General features: G+C 39.8%; 1 protein-coding gene across 4 annotated transcripts in view; it reads left to right on the top strand.

Moving 5' to 3' along the window:
• Positions 1-21,688, top strand: part of BEND7 (BEN domain containing 7) — a 48,278-nt gene that overhangs the window by 9,618 nt on the left and 16,972 nt on the right. For 3 of the 4 annotated variants that reach the window (XM_066182737.1, XM_066182736.1, XM_066182735.1), the window contains exons 3-6: positions 4,061-4,360; positions 10,104-10,226; positions 13,400-13,665; positions 18,769-18,994. In XM_066182737.1, the coding sequence (XP_066038834.1) occupies positions 4,061-4,360; positions 10,104-10,226; positions 13,400-13,665; positions 18,769-18,994 (915 nt within the window). Of the gene's footprint in view, positions 1-4,060; positions 4,361-10,103; positions 10,227-13,399; positions 13,666-18,768; positions 18,995-19,718; positions 21,380-21,688 lie in introns of those variants that run through there. The other variant, XM_066182738.1, reaches the window with a different exon arrangement.

Raw genomic sequence — 21,688 nt, 5'->3', positions numbered from 1 at the left:
AAAAGTAACTTCAGTAAGCAGTCTGGTCCAGGAAAAAGCCCTATTTGTATGGTCAAGAAAGAAAGAAGCTCCATAGGTGTTTTCTCTGTCCAAAAAAACCCATGAAATTAAACTATAATTAATAGAAAAACTCTATTTTAGAAGTCAGCTTGTGAATATTTGCCAAAACATATGAGAAACATAATTGTGAGAAATAGAGACAGTATTTGCAAAATACTGTACAAAGACAATATGATGGTTATTTGGTTTTCTGAGTCAAAGGAAGGAAATACCAAATACAGACTATGTCCAACCTTAATTCTGTTCACCCATTTATGCACTTTAAAATACACACATTAATACAGACATGGTTACCACTTCTCTGATTACTGGTGCTCAAGTACTCTGATGCTTGAACATATTGATATGATTGCATATAATTTTACAATTGTTTGCAATACTGTGATAATATTTGATAAACTGTTCAGGAAAAGTATAACAACATGTTTGTAGGCAATGTGATATATTAAGTTTAATAAACATAATAGTGAAAAGGTGGACAGGCATATAGGAGCAAAGAGTGTAATAAATGAATTATCATTAATATGTCGTCACCTGGAGTTGTTTACAGGCCTGTTGCTTCAGACAGCTGCACACTTAGCATGTGGATGCTACTGCACCCTGGAACAGTTCTGGTTTACATTTGTTCCTTGCAGCTTTCAAAGCAGGAAGTTTTTATGTTGTACACTTTCAGTAAGGAAATAGATTGAAAGGAATTTTGAGGAAATTACCTTTTATGATTGTGTAGCATTTATTAAAGGGCTTTGGTTTGTGCTTCTTTGTTTTGTTTTTGTTTTATAAGATTACAGTCAGGTCATGTAGGAAAAAAATAGGTTGTTTGTAAGGTGCCATCCTGGAAACAACTATAACAGTAGTTATTAAAAATTGTTAGTATGTTTTTGTTCTGACAATTGACATCTCTATATACAAGGTCCTAAACAGGGCTCTAACTTGCCATGGTTCTGTTTTGAGTAGCATTTTGTAAGTGTCTTAGTGTTTTACAAGTAATTTCAATGGTTTCAGATGAGACCCAGAGATTTACATGGGGTATCCAAATGGCAAATCCTGTAGGCAGCCTTTGGAGACATCCCCATCTCCCTGGAAATGGTGAGGAGCTCTGGTGTGTGTACAGAGAGAGGCTGAAGTATGCACTGCTCTTCTCAGGCCTCAGCATCTATCTTGGAAAGCTTTGTACAGATAGATAATGCAGATTTCTATGTAATAATTTTTTCCAGTGCTTTATTATTCTATTTAGCATTTAAAAGAAGGCTGGCTCTTCCTTAGGACACACTAATTTGAGTTGTGTTTTCTCTCTGCCCCATCTACTTTTTTTTTTCATTTTTAAATTACATGGTTATAATCAGTGAAAAGTATCAGGAGTGGAATAACTAATAACAAAATGCTGTCCTTGGGCTCTAGAGCTAATAGCCAAATGAGATAACCAGGGAGCAAGAATTTAAATCTGTTAGTGGTGTTGCACCCATCTGGAGATTCAAATGGTGTAACATCATCTGCTCTCCACTCCTGTGGGGAGGTTGCTGCTGTTGCTGGTCAGGTACAAACTAAAAGCTGGAAGAAGGCATGATTGGGAGAGGAGGGGTGTACACTTGCATTGAAGGCTAAGTCAGGCTTATAGCCTGTAGGTTTTTAATGCCCTTTCTTGCAAAAGGGAAGACATATTTTAAAAACCAAACAAAAAACAAAAATCCCTGAAAAAAAATCCCAAAACCCAAATCCCAACGAGCAAGTTTACAAAGGGTGAATCTCCCCGTTTAAGTAATGGTCTGCCTAAACAAAAAGATAAGTTTATGTAAAATGCAAGTTCAGGGTTTATTCTAACATAAATGTATTGGGTTTTTTTTTTTCTATCTGGAATTAAGTATGCTCATGTCACTGTATAGGAAGACTTCTATATAAAGGAACAAGGGAACAGAATCAAGGCTGAATAAGCTCAATTAACATTAATATTTTATGTAATTGGGTAATGGAAATTTAATCTTTCTAACAACATGTCACCCGACCAGACACGTAGCACAGTCCTTGCACCCTGCCAGGAGGAGGTGGGTGGGAAGCTGTTTTGATACTCACATACATTTTGCCATTGAGTACAAATCCAAATTGCCAACTTAAAACTCCCGGGGTAGATAGGAAGAGATTGCTTCAGGCTGTGTTGTGGTGGGAGCATTTAGAGCTGGGATATGGGCAGGTAGAGCCATGTAGTATCTCAGTAATTGGAGTCCAGTGCTACTCTGCAGCATTTCGAGGTTGGGAACTGCAAACAATCAACCCCTGGTTGGACTGGGGCCAAAAAGTGTCATTTTAAAGGAATTGGTGCTGTTACTGTTAATTAAATCACACCCGCACACATAAATCTGCAGGCAAACTAACAAAATAAATAAATACAGTGCAGAACTTCCTTGCAGAGGGTTTTTCTCACTGCTTTAGCTGGAGTGGAAACGGTGCTGGAGTATTGCTGTACGGGGTTGGCAAATATTTTTCTAAGTTTGGACTCGAAGCTTTCTTGCGAGCCGCCCACTCTCCTCACTGGATCGGGGTGGGCTGGAGCCAGCTGGCAGCGGCCCAGGGAACCGGTGCTCCAGGTCAAGCCGGAGATGCTGGGATCCAGCAGAGGCTGGAGCACATAGTTCAGCTCCTCTCCCTTTCTGCTTATTCTTCTCCCGGTACAAAACCTCCCTCTTTTGGGTGTTCAGTGTCCCTAGGTACACCGGGCTTGCAGCAGTCACCACCACGTTGAGCTTGGCCTGTGTTGGGGAGGGGTTTGCTGCTCTTTTAGCTGTCTGGTAGGCAGCTAAATAGTGCCATTGAGTTGATAAAATTGTTCACATGCCTGGCATTTAGCACACTTTCAAGTACCTTGTTGAACCAGAGACGGCACACCTTGCATCTTGGATTTTTGGAGAGTAGGATTTTTTTTTTCTTCTAAAGTTTCTTTTGTACAGTTGCTTTCCCAAAAATAGGTTTATTTTGGGAAGCACAAATATAAATTGGATTGAGGATACCAGGCATTATTGTATTAAGTATTCTATAAAGGAAGGTTGATTCATCAGTTTCTAGATCTTACTTATGACATTTGCTTAGGATATTTGATTTTTCTATTACCAGTAAGAAAACCAGAAGCTTCTTTCTTCAGAAAGGGCAATGAACACTTCCCTATTACTCATGAAATGTAATGTATGCTATAACGAGCAAAATAGCTACTATCTGCCCAAAACACATCTATTCATTGTGCAATCAGCAGTTTCATATGTAAAATTAATACTTCAACGGTGCCATGAGTAATAAGTATGTAACTTTTATTATTTAAATGCCCTGAATTTATTTGGAACAGTCACATTTTTCTTGTATATATTTTCATTTTCTTTTTAGAATCTACATTTTTAAGACATCCAGCAATTCAGCTATCTGCAGTTACACACATATTAGCTACTGTTTAATTTATTCCTGTATAATCCAGTATTACTAAATTCTGTGGAATAAGGAGCTGATTTCGTTCATTAAAATCAATAGATGCAGTGCTGTTCTGCATGTGTGTGGCATGGTGCTTTCTGTGTTTTTTTTTTTCTTTTTGTAGGATCTATCCTTCAACATACAGCAAACTGATACATAAAGGGTCTGATCCTTTGGGCTTTACTCAGGGAAAATACCCACTGATGTCAATGCCTGAATAGGATCACTCTCCTAAAAGGACAGTTTATTTGAAACTGCTGTAGCTATTATTATTTCCTTCTGGCAAAAAATAATCTTACTCATCAAAGCCTCAGAAACAGCATCAAGAAAGCCAAGTTCAGCAGGTCTTTCAGGCATGAGAGCTGTATGCCATGGCTGTGTGAAAGCATAGCCTGGTCCATCCCAACGACCACTCAACCATCCCTTTTCTTTCTTGTTGTTATTTATTTATTTATGTGCTCCAACTCTTATTGGCATCTAAAACCACTAATTGCTACTACCCATTACTGTTTTTGCTAATTTACAGTGATAACTGTGGCTCTGTTTTCATTAGGAGATGAAAGCCGGGAAATTAAAAAACAAATTACAGGGATGAGAAGATTACTGAATGACAGCACTGGAAGAATCTATCAACGAGTTGGCAAAGAAGGAGAAAAACTGAAGGAAGAGCCCCAAGATTTAGACTTAGCCTGGGCCCAGCGCCTGAATCCCCCTGCGGAGTCCCAGGGGAGCCTCCATCCATCACAGAGCGGGGCCTGGAACGAGTTATCACCCCAAGCCAGCCATTTTTCAGGGCAATACGGAACTCGATCCAAAACGTTCCAAAATCAGGCTCGAACTGTGGCATCCAATGGTATGACCTGTTAGACACTGAGAATGGTGCCTTTTTTCCCCCCTCTCCTTGTTCTCTACTAAATATCTGCCTTTGTTGTGATGATGATATATTGTACCACTGCACTGAAAGCAGTTATAGTTCAGAGTCTACAAAATGAGCACATAGTTATCACTTCAAAAAGGTGTGAAAGTGGGCACTGTGCATTCTGCTACCATCTGTCTTAGCTTTTAAAATGGTTTCCTGGTGATAGGATAGAATTACTCAATGCCTTTACAAGCTTAATTTCTATACAGTACTTACTAAAACAGCTTTTGTCATTGTTATTAAATTCATGGCTAATTAAATGTCAACCTCTACCACTCCTCTTTGCCGTGAGTAATGTAGCACTGTTGTGACACTGCTTGTGGAGCAGGATTCTACTGCCTTTCATAAAGGGATGGCATCAGCCATCTAACAGGCCACTGAATTGCAGGTACAAAATTCCATCACAGCCTTAGGCTTTTATTCCAATGAGACTATTGTAGAAAAGAGATGGTGGAGTCTACCTATGAACAGCATGTACTAGAGTGTGGCCAATCCAGTACTGGCAGAGAATTCTGCGCTGAAGTAGATGGCAGTGTGCCTTTAAAATGGCTTTTTCTTATTAAGTCCCAGAGAATGGAAGTTTTGCTGCCAGATTAAAAAACTCTGCTGTCAAAACCCCACCGTAACAATCTTCTAAATATGGAAGGACCGAAAATTCATCACACATCTCTTTCTATGTCCTTAGAGGCCCTGGGCACTGGCAGGGACAGTTCTCTGCATGCACAGAAGTGCCCAAGCCTGCACAGATTAGGTGCCTTGTTCCCAAATCCAGAAAGTAGGTGGAGCAGCACCTCTATCCCCTCAGGGGCCTGATTCAGCATGTGAGCTAAAATGTGTTGACAGGATTTGGCCCTATACACAAGAAAGTGTCAGCTTTGATTTTTTGTGTGTGTAGGAAGGATTCAGTTGACTTATGATCTCTTACAGGTTTGGAGTGGTCTATGGGACATGGAAGGGTCAGGTTGAGCAACTTCCTGGGCTGGTCAGGAGTGCCCAGGCTCCCAGCTCTTGGGGGAGCACCCCAGGAGCCACCTCCCTTTGCAGCTGTCCTGCTGCTGAAAGGAATGCAATCTTTTGGGTTATGTAAAGGAGGGTGTGGGCCCTCTCCTCTGGCCACCTTTGAAAAGAGGATCTGCACAGCAATTTGGTTTGAGGTGTCTGCCTCTGATTGTGATCCTGGGTGCTGCTTGGGCTCCAAAGCCTGGTTCTCTAGGGAAGAAAAATTTTTGATGCATTTCTGAGCAGTGAGTAAGCCCTGAAACTGCTCCTCACCCAGCACACAGCTCCTCTGGGCATCTTAACAGCCTGATTTCCCCCCATTGTTTGCATTGGGAGCCTGAGCATCAAGTCAGTATTTTAGATGTTATTCAGAGGGTGGACAAAGTTCTTAAAAGCTGGGTGTAGAAATGCTGAACAATACTTCAAGGGAGATACTACTCCTTGGTACTTACCATGGTGCTTAAACTACCAGAACAAAACTGCCAGACATAACATTTTTACCTGGGGCTGTCAGGCTTAGGTCATCACTGAGGAGATGTTCAGGCATCTGTAGTAGGTGATCTGAATCCAGAAACTCTTTCTGTCCACTGTGGGTAGATACTGTATAGAAAATGGCGATATGCGTAGGCCATTGCTCAAAATTGAATGTAACAGACACATCAAGTCCATCTCACTGTTGCACTTACGTACTCACAGGGTAAAGGTGGTTCAAGGAGAGACTGGAATAGATGTTTAATAGGTGCTAGTATATAAAACATTCATGAGAAAGCTATTGACCATGGTGCTTGGAGAGGCTACCTAGAACAGAGGCTAGACAGAGTAAGAGAAAGTAGGTATTTATTTAAAAGGCCTTCAAAGGATACGCCTTGGGCAGCACAAGAGCCTGGCTGAGGCTACACCCAAGATGGACGACGGGTCACAAGTTTTTCACGCTTTTATAAGTTCCATCCATTTGCATATTGGGGTTAATTGTCCAATTACAGCTTCAGGTGATAAAGTCACATTCTCCCAGTTTTGCTTCCACCAATTTGCTTCTGTTTATACTTTTTGGGGCCTGAAGCTGCGACAGTGACCTTGGTTCTCCGGCTGGGCTGGAAAAGGATTGTTTTGTCTAACTAAACTGTGAAGAGAACTTGCTAACCATCTGTATGAAGTTCAGAGTTATATACCAATGCAGTACAGAATCTGAAAAATATGGGAGCTAAAACTTAAGGCATCAACAAAAATGAAAGAGAGTAAAGGAGGAACAGGGCAAGCCTAGACATTGCTGCAACAGAGGGCAGAGTAGGAACATACTTGAAAACCAAAGGGATTTATTCCAAACCAGACTTAAGGTGGTGGTTTCACAGGTCAGAATGTTAGATAGACATGTGACCCACTGTTTGAAGTGGAAGGCAGCTGGGACTACAAACTGAGCACCATGTCTGTCTTATTAGAGACAACAAACTCACACTTGAGTTTCATTTCTTGTGTTCTGTACCAAATCCAGCAGTGATGCAGCAGCTGAATTGCTTTTGGGTTGTATCAAGATAATTTTCACTGGGTAGTTCTTGCATGCTTTTCCAGTATAAACTGGTAGCAACGTTAGTTACAGGGAGTGAATTCCCTCTCAGCAGATCCAGCTGGAACAAAACACTGTTCTGGGCTACTTACTGCTCACATCAGGGTAGCAACTCATGTACTTGTGTCCTTTCCTTCTCTCAGTCATACAGGCAGGTATCAAATTTGCCTGGTGGCTAGCTTCCAAAAGAGGGGGAGATGGCTCTTTAAAGACTTCTTCATAAAAATAAAAAGTCTGATCTCCTTTTAAAATTAAAAATTGATTTATAACAAGTAGAAAAGAGTTGCTTTTGTCCTCTAAAAATGATAAAGATAGTGCTTAGAACAATGACTGAGAACACTACTAGATATTTCTTACAACACAATAACCGATCAGAGGAGGGAGGACAGAAAGAAAATAAAAAACCCTCATGAATATGTAAGGAATCAGTAGAACACTGCTTTGATTTGAAATATTGGTGGTCTCTTTTCCTATTCCCAGTACCTATGGTAGATTTACATGGGTAATTTCTATCAGCGTTAATGGGGATTATAAAGTAAATCCCCTATACCTCAGTGGGAAAATAGACCCTTTGGTTTTCCATCAGGAGCCTGTGTTCCTGGGTCTTTCCATTAGGAAGATGTTATATTGCAACAGGAAAGATGTACAGGTATTTACTGATACAACTTGTTCAAGTTTTCACGTGCAATTCAGCATGATATAGAGCCTTTGTTAAGAAGGAAACAAAACCCACCAACCATGTTTCCCCCCAAGTGTTTCAGATATGATTTCCAGAAGCCCACTAGAATATTGAATTGTGATCAAGAGAAAGGACAGACTTTATTCTGAGGATCTTTTCGTCTAAAACAACTGAGAAGGGACTGAGGGAAGGATGGTCTTACTTTGTATTTGTCATCTGTTAATAAAACTCTTTTAATTTCTGGGTCTCCCATTTCTGGGGTACCTGCTTGTCTTACTGAAAGGTGCAGAGTTATGCTGGTGCTATTAAATTATAAGTAGTCTTAAAATTCATCTACTTAAAAGTCTACTTCTAACAGGTAAAGGGTGTTGGTGGAGCCAAATTGAGGGATTCTGATTAATCTGCTGTAAAGCTAAAGATAACATTCTTTTTTTCCCCTGTACTCGTAACAATGGGCTAAACACTTCGTGAACCATTGAAAAGGTAAAATCCCATCCATGCCCCAAGGAACTTCCAATGAATAGACTGTACAAAGGAAGGGTGAGATCAAACTAGGCAGAGTCCTGCTGAGTCAGAAACCTTTTTGTTTCATTTTGAGATTCTCAGCCTGTTTTCCAAATAACTTTTAGTTCAAAAAAAATCATTTTATTTGCAGCTGTAACCTTGGAGAGATGAAGCCAGTAGTGCTACTGCATTTGCTTTTGCTAGATTTGCAGGGATTTTGTTTTTAACTACTCCATTTATCTTAATACAATTTTAACAGATTTTATCTGTGTATGATATTTTAAAATATCAGCATTTGTAATTGCAGGCAGTAGTGTAGAGAATCTAAATATCTGAGGAAAAGAGGAGCACGACGCCCAGAAGATACGAACTATCTTTAAGTGATGCATTAGTTTAGCTCTATAAATAGCACACCTTTGAAGTGTGACCATGAGTTTGCTCAAGTCTGATAGATGTTGCTTCAGGTCTGAAGGACTGTATGAAAGGCGGTAGAGAACAAGTGCCTGGTGATGGCCAGATTTTCAGTTATTTCAAATGAGGATTAAAGTCAGGGAGTCTGTGTGTGTCTGACATCAGGGATCTTTAATGAAAGAACACAACCCAAACCTAAAAAGATATTAATAACCTGGTTTGGCTTCAGAGGAAAACAGAAGTAATAATGAAAAATGTGAAGATTTATAAGTGGAGATTAAATGAATTGCTTATGTTCACTTTAGCTAGGTAATGATTAAAGGGCACCTGGTAGGTATCAGGCTACAGAAGAAAAAGGGAAATACACTGGCTGAAGTCCACATGTGACATCAAATGAGGTTATTTTGTTAGGTGCATTTGTACCTATCTTCATAAAATGGTCATCCCTCCTCCTGCAGTCTTGAGCAGTAAAATAGCCATCAGTTTAATTGACTATAAGGGCATTTGGAAAGGAAGGGAGGAGCATCCCATCTAGCCTCAGTTTCAATCAGATACTGTTAGGTGTTTTGTTGAATTTTGAAATTTTTATTTGAATTGAAACTAGGGATATAGCTGTCTTAAGCTAAAGTGCAGGATGCAGCTATCCTGCAAAGTTTGAAATCTCTCAGCTGTTGCAGCCTGTTCTAATTCAGAACAAAAAAATGCAAAACTTCTGGAAAGTAAAGCAGTAATAAAAAAAGCACTGCTGAGGGCTAGAACTAGAACTATGTAAGTTCATTTAAACATTAGTAAGAATTACTAAAGAACAGGAATCTCTTAAACTACTGTATTAATTTTCAAAGGGAAACTGTGGAAAGTCCATCTTGTAGGTCACAGTGATGGAAAACATCATAGAAAACCATCCCACCCTAGCAAACAGAAGAGCAGATTTAAAAGCTTTCATTGCTGGTGGTTCTTTTCTGTCCCGGTCTGTTTTTTGGGTTTTTTTTCTCGAAATAGGATTTTTATTTTCCTTCTCCTTCTTCACATGGTAAAGAATCACCTGTAACATTCAAGCAGTTTAAAAATTCCTAGACCCTCATTTTATGTACAATACAAACCTTTATTGCACAGACTGTCTTCATTCTTTGTAAGACTGTTCAGGGAGATGGGCTTTTTTTTGTGCGTGTGATAAAATGAGTATGTTTGTAATGAGGTTTGGTGCTTTTGTTATTCAAGATGAACCAGCCTGACAATAGAGAGCCCTGCTGTGAGGACTGCATTATATTCACACTGAGCAGTCTTCTCCGGCCCATGTAACATTGCATCCCAACTCAATATAATTGCACATATTAGTAATTGAATAAAAGCTAGTGGTCCTTTCCTCTTAAAAGGAATCATGTTGAAAATTGTTTCCTTTCATGCTTTTGATCTAATTTTACAATCTGATATATTGATGATCATAGTTTCAAACACCTGCTAATTGTTGTCTGGGTGATTTTAAGTGGGTTACATCTCGCCCATTTCATTCCACTCTCTTTCAGGAGAAATCCCAATGGTGAATTCATCAGTTGGACCAAACTGTTGTACGTGTAATTGCCAGTCAACCCTGCAGGCGATTCTTCAAGAGCTCAAGACCATGCGAAAATTGATGCAGATTCAAGCAGGTACAGTGACCAGTCCCATATGTGTGGACTGTGACAAGCATCGAGTTGAGGATGGCCGAGCTTGTTGTAGGGGTGTTGGACGAGATGGTCTTTGGAGGTGCCTTCCAAACCCAAACCGTTCTATGATTCTGTGATCTTTGTGTTAGTGAGTGGTCTAGAAAATTAAAACTCTGTGTGTGTCTTGGTTTAGATAGACAGGTATCTGTCAGGGAAGATTGGAGTCTCCCTTGGAATGTAAGTCCCACCCCTCCTTTCCAAATTATTGTAAATTTGAAAAGGCTGTCAGGCACAGATTTTGGGAATAGGTATACCAGTACTTTACTAGGGATATAAAAAAATACAAATGTTGTAGTACAGAAGAATAAGCAAGCGAACAAACAAACAAGAAATCCTAGAAAACCCAGACAGAGTCAGAAATACAACCTGACACCCAAAGTAAGCCCTCCTGGAGTGGCAGATGTGGTTCTGTTGGAGTAGAGATGATCTCACAGAGAAAGGGTCCAGTAATGGTGAGATGGGTCTGGTCTTCCTCCAGGAATCCAGTGGAAAACTGGATGACTGTTGACACTTGTGGCTCCTTTTTATCTAGGTGAAGAGGTTTGTCTCCTCCTCCCTGTGTAGAGCATCTCACAATGGTATGATGTAATGTGTCATGTCATTGGTGAGCTTTAATGGTCCATTAACAGAAGACATCCCCGTGGGGGTAGTGGAACAATGAACAGGGATAAGCAACACTGCCCCATGTGGGTAGAGATAAGCAACACTGCTCCACCCAGTTTTAACAGCTGGCTTGTTATCAGAGAAGGCAGTTACCCCCTCCCTCCTGGAGTTAAAGCAGATAAAGAAAAATCTCCCCAGCCGGGTTTCAATAGATGGAATAGAATAAACATTTTTTTGGTTAGAAAACCCAAGACAGTGTGCACTCAGGAAAACCTGGATTGTTTCCTGCTCTCCTGGCATATAGGTCCAAGTCAAATTTTCACACGTTTCTTGGAAATGCAACTTCTACTTTTCAGATCCTTACCTGTAACGTGGGATTTTATCTTGTAGCCTTTTAAGATTAAATTGGAAAGAAAATTAATGTGATCAGATACATAATGAGAGCTGAGTGGGCAGGTCAATACGCCATAACCATGTGCAGTTTGTTTTCACAGTGCATTGATTCAGGGGTGCCAAATGTTACTTCACCTGTGTTCTGCTTACCAGTTCACTAATCTTAGGGGTAAGAAAAATAAAATTTGAAGGTAGCTGAAAGTTACCAAATAGTTCTTCATTCAAACCTCTTTTAGCTCTGTGGTAGTCTCAGCTGAGCTAGCCACTGCATGTCATGGCCTCCACCCTTCCTCTGGCTGTGAAGTATCAGCTTTCAGTGTGTATACCAGCAATAATCTGTTCACTGGGGAAAACTATTGAGTCTAGTTTTCTCCTAGGTTGGGAGCTGAAACAGAACAGTGCAGAGCCAGAGGAGTAGCTGAGCCAGCAAGATAATGAGAACATGGTAGGTAGAGTTAAGTCGTCATAGGCTGATGCAAAGCTGTAGGCTCTGTGCTACCTAAAAGTGTTAATACTAAAGAAGAGATAGAGATGTTGGAGATTTTGTCAGTTGACTTGCCCATCCAGTGTGAGTGATGGGGACTGGAGCCACGGAGGCTTCTCTCGTGGAGAGGCTGGATAAGACCTCTGTAAGAAATGGGAGTGTTGAGTAATTAACTGAAATATGGGTGGAGTGAAGGGCTGACTAAACTCCTTGTCTTCACAGTGTATAATGTTTGAGTGAGTGATGGGAATGATCAGACAGGTTTTGTAATACCAGGTGATACATGTAAAAATGCTTTTCTAGAAGTCATCAGTTTACAAAGAAGAACACAAAAGCCCAGTTTTACAATTTTTGCTGGTACATGAGATTCTTCATGCAGTCACACCAATTTCATTGAAATCACATGGGTGATTGAAAAATGGCTTGTGAGTGAGAGTTAGAAAACTGGAGTCTGTGCCAAAAGACCTGACTCCTCAGTAGCAGAACATTTCTTATTTATTATGTAATTTGTGAATATTTTGATTCACTTGGAATACTTCATATTTTCTGAAATTATGGTTTTGCCAAGAAAAAAAATCATTTGGCATTTTTGTTGCTAAAAGAAAAAAAACCCCAAAGTTTTAACTTGTAAGTGAAAGTGTTATAACTTATTTTAGTATTCAAACACCCTACTGTCTTAATTATAAGCTACACATCACAGTCTTGTAAATCCTTGCCAGAAATGAAATATTCCAGAAATCTTTTAATAAACAATAGTCTGAGGTTGTTGGTTTTTTTTTTTTTTTTCCCCTGAAGCTTTGTAGATTAGGACTTTTTGTAGCTCGCTCTTATCTTGAATGAGTTTGATCTGCATGTATAGCACTTCTGGCTTTTTCGTTGTTTGTTTTGACCTTGATCTTAGTGGTTTATCCACACATAAAATTGTATCTTGATAGCATTCTTCTGGAGGGCTTGTTCATATTGGTACAAGTTCAGGACTGGTGCCTTAATTTATACAAATGATTGTGGATACTGGAACATGCAAAATATATGTAAAATATGGTTTCTTCTATTTCAGAGGTAATCCGTGTCAGTTTTTATGTATGAGCAAAACAAACTGATGCAACTTTGGGTTACTGCTTTTCCCCAGAAATTAAACTATTGAATAGTGTTTTCACTCATTCTTGACATAATGGTACTTGAAATGTTCTTGCGGAGCTAATTAACTTGGAGACCACAGTCATAAAAATAACTGTAATTGCATTAGCACTTGTATTATCTTACTTTATCAGGAAGAGATCCTCAAAGAGAGTGAGATTCTCAGTCATTCAGAGGGCACACAATCATCACTGAAGTGCTTCGTGTCACCAACCATCCAGTGGTCACCAGGAAAAAGAACTGTATATTCCTAATTTTCTTAAAATACTGTTCATCAGTATGGCTTGAAAAGCCTCGCTGTTATTATCCCCATTGTACAGATTGGAAAATTATGCAAAGGTGATAAAACCTTTTTTTTTTTCCCATGCACCAGCAGCCCTGAAAATCACATCGCTTATCTAGAAAATAAGTTCAGTGAGTCAGTAGTTTAATGATGCAACTGTGTGGTTATTCACAGGCTTTTGTCTATAAAATTAATGCATTTATTTCTTTCATTCAGTTGGGACTCAAAACAGACAGCAGCCTCCTGTTCCTCTGATTTGTGCACAGAAGTCAACAATATCAAGAAAGAGAAATAAAAAGAGAAAACTGCCCCTCAAAGCTGTTGAAGCAGTTACCGTGAATAAGAAACCCAGCTCTCCAGAGAACGAGAAGAGGCTGACAGCAAACTCAGAACGATCAAGTCTGCAAGCAGTTGAACCACCCCTGAAGCCAGAGACCCCTGTTTCAGGGTTTGGAATTATCCTTGAATCAGCGTCATCAGATGTAAGTTAAAATTTTAATATGCAGGATTGCAGAATTTTGAAATTCTAACTCATTCAGGAGAATCGGCACTCAAGTCACATTGATGCATCTTCCCACTTTTTGGTAGAATAAACAAGCAAGTCTTGGGTAGGAGTGAATGGAGATGTTAGGGTTAGATGTGTGGAGTGTTTATTATATGGTTTGGGGGTTTTTTTCAGCTTTCACAAGCATGAAGTTTTCCCTTGAGTTCAAGGCTCCTGTTTTTGAGCTTTCAGTGGAAATTTGTTCTTCATCTCTCCTAATGCCAAGAGCCACGGTTGAGATGAGGAGCCATGAAAAGTGCAAGGTGTGTAAAGCATTCACATTCCCAGCTCTGCTGATGAGCCCATGTAGTTAACACATGTGTCTTTATCTTGCCGAGAAGTATTTATGTACTTTCCTGCTTTTCTGGTCCCACTGACTTTGGAGGACTCCTCATCTCTAGAAAATTCATATTCAGTCTTTGCTGAATTGGGTCATTAGGTCTTGATTGCTATATGTGCTGGAGTAGGGCCTCAGCACTGTTTGATGTCAGTACGACTAAAAAGGCCAAAATTTGCCACTCTAAGAATGTGCACTTTTCCCATAGATAATTGCAGTAAGCATGATTTCTCAATTCATGTATACGCTGATAGAAATTCCATGTATCTGGTGGATGATTGGCTTTGTTTAATGACCAAATTGATGTCATCCAAACCAGTTCACCAACGAGTAAACTGTTCATTAATTCCTCTAATATATTTTTAATTTTGAGCAGGCTCTTTCCAATTTCCTAAGTACTATGAGCTAGAAAAACATAATTAAATTCAGTATCAATAAGCGTAAATGAAAACAATGCTGCAGATAATATTCTATCCTTCTGGAAGAAGGAACTAATAATAAAAAAGAGCAGTCAGGATAATTCAGTTACAGAGATGCAAGCCACACCACTAATTAGGTTGCAGTCTCATGCCACAGAGTCAGTGCAGTGATACAGAGTAACTAGTTTGATGCTTTTTTCAGAGGCTTTCCTTTTGTAGTACTGAGCTAAATAATGTTTGAGGGAGAGGTTTGGGGAGGACTGGTAATTTATCTCCCGTATGCAATTTGTGCTTATAATTTTTCTTTGCTTGTGGCACTCTTGTCAGCTTGAAACACGGTTTTGAAAACAGTTTTGTGTTTGCAATGGAATTTAATTTGGCTTTATGAGTGTGTTCCGTCACTGGACACGACTCTTTGTAGTTGCCAGTTTGACCTAAGGAAAAAAAGAAGAGAAAACATGTGGCTCATAAATCAGGTCTTCATCTGTCCTCCCATGCTTGCGCCCTTGCTTGCCACAACAGTTGTTTCACTAAATTTACAGAGCCAGAACCCCGAGACAAATAAATGGATTTTCTTTTGTCTTTGGAAGGAAAACATTTGGGTTCTGGAAACAGATATATATAATGTGAAAATAAAATGTGACCTTAAATATTTTTAGAAGGCTTAAGAAAGTCACTTCTTTGAGAATGTATGGCAGCATTATCTTTTTCTACTTTTTTATAAGCATCACTGGTGTGATCACAACCAGCATGTCTGTGTGCCTGGAAAAGCCTGAAAGACATTTTACAAAGCACAATAAATGAATGTTCCGAATATTCCACAGGTTGTTTGTAGTGTGTGCTGTGTCATACGTCACCACTGCTGCCACTGCTGTTTTGCCAACATTTATTGAACTTTAAGAAGAATCCAAGTTTAATGGGTATAAAATCGGGGCTGCCAAAACCAGTGCAGTTAGTTCAGACCTTTTGAGATGAAATACTGCTACTTACAGAACTGGAAAATGTCTTTGTAAGACAAACCCTTAATCTGGCCCATGGATCAGAGAATCTGTGTTTTAAATGTAATGATCTGATTACAGCTCTTAGTTGAACTTGTGTTTGTTTTACAGTTGTAATATTTCACTTATAACCTAATCATTTTTAATCTACATATTACAACCCACTAAAATATCTAGGATTAAATCTAGTTCACTGCCTGTTAATTTTAGCACAGTAAAAGCCTTTAGCATTCAGGTCTTCTTTATTTTGTTCTTCTTTATTTTGTTGTTCACAAATAGTTTACCCTCCAGTTCTTTTTGCCATGATCATTATCTATTAATAAGTGCTTTTTCTTTGAGAAATCACATTCAAAGTGATCATGAAGTTTAAATGGTTACTGATTGTCTCTGATTGAAGAATAGCTAACTACTAAAGGAAAACAAGCATAAATCACAGTTTTGCCTTCCAACTGTTCCACTGATAAACAAATTGATCCCTATATTAAGAATAAAACAGTCAAAACTAAAATAATACTGACTCCTCCACACTGGTACAATGGTAAGGCTTTCATTTTACAGCTGTATTGTAGGGTGGTTGGTTCACCTGCCAAAGTGTAATGCAGGTGTCCTAAGGTAAGACCAGGGAAGAATGAAACAGAGAAGAGAAGAGAAGAGAAGAGAAGAGAAGAGAAGAGAAGAGAAGAGAAGAGAAGAGAAGAGAAGAGAAGAGAAGAGAAGAGAAGAGAAGAGAAGAGAAGAGAAGAGAAGAGAAGAGAAGAGAAGAGAAGAGAAGAGAAGAGAAGAGAAGAGAAGAGAAGAGAAGAGAAGAGAAGAGAAGAGAAGAGAAGAGAAGAGAAGAGAAGAGAAGAGAAGAGAAGAGAAGAGAAGAGAAGAGAAGAGAAGAGAAGAGACTCCCTTGATTTGTCAGTACAAATACAAAAGATAACAGCAGAGCCTCACGATCCTTCTGGCTTTTTGGGTTTTAAGGAGGAGGTGTCAGAAAAGGTAGCACAGGAGCAACTGGCTTTTGGGGAGGGTACCAGCAATAGTGTGGCCAGCCAGGACCAAGGCAGTGTCTGTCCCTCTGCCCTGGTGAGGCCTCTCCTCATATCCTGGCATCAGTTTTGGACTCCTCACAACAGAGAGCATGTCTAGAGAAGGGCAATGGAGCTGGGCTGTTTATCCTGGAGAAAAGGATGCTCAGGAGGGACCTTATCACTCTTTGCAACTCCCTGACAGCAGGGTGTAGCCAGGTGGGTGTCAGTCTCTTCTCCCAAATAATAAGTGATATGACAAGAGGAAATGGCCTCAAGTTGCACCAGGGAAGGTTTATTTTGGATATTAGGAAAAATTTCTTCCGCAAAATGGTTGTCAAGCGCTGGAACAGGCTGCCCTGGGAAATGTTGGCAGTCACCATCCCTGGAGGTATTTAAAAGATATGTAAATGTGGCACTTGGGGACATGGTTTAGTGATGGTTTAATGGCTGGACTCAATCTTCAGGGCTTTTTCCAACCTAGTCTTTTCTTTGGTTCTATAATTTCTATGCCCTGGGTGTCTGTGTCATTGCGGTCATCCTAGATGGCTATCACAAGACCAAAGAAACAGAACAGGGCAGGTATCCGTCATCACCATGTCAGCTGCATTCTGGTTTTTAATTTACATGAAGTAGAATTTTTCCCAAGTTGTGAACTTGGCCCGCATTTATTTACTCTCAAAAATCTTTTCTGTCACCAGAAGTTTAGAAGTAACATATTAAAAACCCACCTACATTCAAATATTGTCAAAAGTCAGTAACTGACTGTTTTGCTGGATCCAGCATTTTGAAAGTTCTTGAGGTAAAAAACCAAATTTTCATCCGGAACAAGCTGAGGAGCTACATGCTTCTTAGAATTTTGTTGTTGTTGTTGTTGTTGCCATCTGCATATTTTAAGTTTCTTCATCCTGGCTTCCCAAAGCATTGTAATCTTCAGTTTTATCACACAGTACACATCCATATCCCATGACAGTACATGCTTTGGAAATATTCTACTTGCTGCAACACTCTTCATGCTGATTTTTAGAAATCCATGGGAAAAGAATTATACAGCCAAATTGTTCTGAGACTGGCAGCCCTTTCTTGTGTCTAGACTCAAGATGTTTGCAGGTGATATGATGGGAGATGGCATTTGTTCTTGCTCTGTAAACTTCTCTGAAAATGCATCATCATTGCTGAATATATTTCATGTAGGGGAAAAAGAGGGCAAGTTCTGAGCAGCAAGGCTGTAATGTTGGTTTATTTCCTCATGTCACGATCACTGATTCTTTTACCACCTTGCCAACTTCTAAACAATGTTTTCAAAATTTTAGTTTATTCACAACATGTCTTCGTTCTAGATATATAATTATTCCATGAAGAAGTCTTATCATTAGGCATTGTATGGTACTCACAGAAGAAATTTCTGCAAATGCTGTTCATGTAATTTCTGATATGTACAGTCAGGGGCAGCAAAAAGACTATTGGTATGGGGACTTCCTCAAAGGCCTTTGTCTACTTTGGCCCTCAGTGTACTTGAGAGAAGATTCTTACGAAATACAGCAGGATTTTCTTTTCTCTTCTTACCCTCCATTTCACCTTCTGGCAGTCACTTAAATCCCTGTGTTTCACTGTTGAGGATTTTTGTACTGAAATAAGCTCTCTGTCTAACATCATCCTCCTCTAAATGTGCGTTTTGGGACCATGAAAAGGAGGGACAAATGGATGCTCAGCAAGTGCTGGCTCCAGGGGCAGCCTCGAACTCATCATCTGCTTATACTCATATGGGCCATATCTTCACTGGAAGCCCTCTTGGGAAGCCACATGGAATGGGCCAGTATCCCTGCATTTGTGATTCTTGGAAGTGCCTGGCTGCCCCACAGCACACTCGTTCACAGCATTTGGCAGCGAAACAAGTCCATTAAATGGTTAGATAAATGTCCAAAAAGCATCACTTAGGAGCACTGCTCTGGGATGATCCTGTGCTTTGTCGTTATTACCCAACATTGAAAGGTATCTCTTGTCTTTTTGTTAGCTGTATGCCTAGAAATGATGTCAGTAATTGTTAACTTTTACAGACATTAGACAAGGAGCGTGATTGTTTGATTTGCCTTTTAAGGTGCTTATTCACTGATGAGGTTTGATTTCAATGAATTGGGCTGCTGTGGTCTTGAATGGCTGGGTAGAGATTCATGGTTTGATGAAGTGATTGTAAAGTCTCACCAGATGCATGATTGAAGTAAAATAATGTCTTTGAATGCTCATTTAATTAAAACATTTGTATTCTTTTGGTAGCCAGAAGTGCAACTTGCAGAAGGCTTTGACGTCTTCATGCCGAAATCTCAGCTGGACTCTATACTGTCAAACTATACTCGCTCAGGAAGTCTGCTCTTTAGGAAGCTGGTCTGTGCATTTTTTGATGACAAGACTTTGGCTAACTCTTTACCAAATGGCAAAAGGAAAAGAGGGCTCAATGACAACCGGAAAGGACTAGACCAAAATATTGTGGGTGCAATAAAAGGTATGTTTTCTGCTTGCTTTCTTATGTGTAATTAGAACATATTCTCAGCTAAGGAAAGTGTAAGGGGATTAGAATTTCTGATGTGTGTTAGGTCTATTAAAATATGCAGTCTTATTTTTATTCCCTTTCATTCACTTGTTAAAAATAGCTTCTACAGGGACAGCTTGTGTTAATTTTAAGCCAGTGATCCTGGTTTCTGAAGTCAGGCTCTAAGGTTAGAAACTCAGTGTTCGTGTAAGATAATTATTTTTTTCTCCCAGATATCTGAGATGCAAAGAAATCTTGAAAACATAATGACAGTGTAACTGATACCCTTCAATCAAAGTTCTGAGTCTTGCACTGTATTTGACTGTGTCTGCTCTGTAAATTTTTCAGTAGTTGGTGGCTGCATTGGGGAGAGATAGAGGAAGATAATACTGGCATGAGATGAGTTTGATGCTCATAAGTGCAGTGGTCCTTCTCTTGGGGGAGCAAATTTCTTGGTGTGAGGACCTTTTGCTGGGTGATTTTTTCTAGCAATCACTGCTATCTAGCTTCCAGAAGAACACACACCTTCGAACTCTGTGATGACAGCATATAAAGAGCTGGTATTAGGCCAGAGATTCTGAACTGGATTCTGTTTTGAAATCTGATATTGTAGGGACAATACCCACATTACCAAAAGACAGGCCAAAAATAAGCTCTAAGAGTGGAGCTTATTTTAGAGGCTGTGACTTGTTCTCAGGTACAGATTGCTGACTTAGGAGACACAGGGCAACAAGAAGAGCTTCTGTGAATCCATTGGCACAAAAGGAGGCAGAAAAATCTTCTACAACCACCTCTGTGCCAACTTTTGGACCCCTCTCCCCATGAAAGAAAGGCATTGACAAACTGTCTGGAGGGACCACCAAGACATATGACTTCACCACTTCCCTGCTTCAGTACCAAATGAGGGGAGGCTGAGAGAACTGAAGAGAAGATGATTCAGAAGAAACCTTACTGCTGTTCACAACTACTTAATGGGATGATGTAGAGAAGTGAAGTCAGACTCTTCTCAGAGGCACAAGATGCACTGAACACGTGGAAAATTGCAATTTGATAAGAAAAAGCATTTTCAGCATAAGGATAGTTGAGCAGTGCAGTAGGGGCTCAGAGGGACTGCAGGATCTCCATCCCTGAAAATATTCAAAATGTGACTGGTCACAGGCCAGAGCATTATGATCTAGTTGGCCATGCTTTAAGGAGCAGGCTGGGCGTGGAGGCCTTCAGAGGACCCTCTCAAGTGTGTGCAATTCTGTAACAAAGTGTATGTTCTGTTGTAGTCCTAATATATCTTACAGAGCAGCTGACAGACTTTCTTACAGTTACACTTGTATTGAAGTTTAAATCACAAACACTGTTTTGTAGCTTTTTTTCTTGAGCTCAGTAATCTGCAAAAACATCTGAGTCTGAATTCTGTGTTTCATTGTTCCTTAAAAGCTTTAATAAATAAGTTAAATGAAAGAAAGAGGAGTTCAAAATGACTTCAAAAAAACCCACTCTAATTTGAACAGCACTTGATAAAATAAATGTTTTACAGTAAATGCAACACCACTACTAAAATAGCAGCAGGTACCCGCTGCAGGGAGCAATGTTTCTCAGTACTAAGACTGTGCTAATGGAGCAAATTCTGAGGCTTGGCCTAAACTCTTCCCTTGAGTTTAACAGACTAAAGGAGTCACTTGTAGTTCCAACAGAAAAGTTTCATCTGTGATGGTACTACGAGGTACCACCCCATAACAGTGATCTTTATTGGCATTTACAGTATTGCCCAAACACTAGTGTCTGATCCCTGATAGGGAAGCCTGTCCCTAAAAGCTGTAATGGAATAAGATGCCAAGGTCTGATGTCCTGTGGATCTTCACTCAGTCTGGCTCCAATAGCACCCTTCTTCCCTCCAAGGAGCTGGGCTCTCAGACACTGTGGTTTCATTTATTCCAAAAAATAACTGAGCCAGTATGAAATCTCTGCAAGAACAACATCGTGTTGTTTGCATTATTATCATTAGGACATTCCTCTACCACGTGCCCAGATATCCTTTAGTGGCACTTTTAGTCCTTTTCCATGACAGAGATACAAAAGGCTACATTCATGACAAAAATGAGCAGGGATTTTAAAGGAGGGACTGTTTGCTTGAAAATCATTCTTCCTGTCTGAAAACATTTTCACTGCTGTCCTTACAAGTAATTTAATGCTTCTGCAACAGAATGATTAGCCAGGGAGCAATTTTCTCTTTTGACTGGGTATTCAGTGGCACTTGTTTTATCAGTTGCAGTGTTTCTCCTGGGCAATCAGCTTCTCTTGTGAGTCTTTCACTCAGAACTGGGGGGGGAAAAAAAAAAAAAAAAAAAAAAAGAAAAAATAAAACTAGTCAGAAGCAGTTATTTTTCCTTTGTGTTGTTGACTAGAAATTTAGCCAGTGAAATCCTTCCCTGCAGAAATCAATGAGCTGTGTTCAGATATATAAGTATGATGTGTCCCTCAGGGATCCATAGTGGGACCAGTAAAATTTAATATTTTCATCAATGACACAGGCACTGGTTTCTAGGGCACCTTCAGCAAGTTTGCAGATGACACCAGGCTGGTGTGGTTGGTTGACAAGAGGGAAGGAATGCCATCCAGGACCTTGGCAGACTGAAGGAGCTGGGTCCGTGTGAACCTCCTGATGTTTAACAA

This window comes from Chamaea fasciata, unplaced genomic scaffold (genome assembly GCF_029207755.1).
Source record: "Chamaea fasciata isolate MVZ Bird 193981 ecotype frontalis unplaced genomic scaffold, bChaFas1.0.hap1 SCAF_5, whole genome shotgun sequence".
NCBI classification, from domain to species: domain Eukaryota; kingdom Metazoa; phylum Chordata; class Aves; order Passeriformes; family Sylviidae; genus Chamaea; species Chamaea fasciata.
Note: the sequence above shows the minus strand (reverse complement) of the source record. Positions and strands in the feature narration are given on the sequence as shown.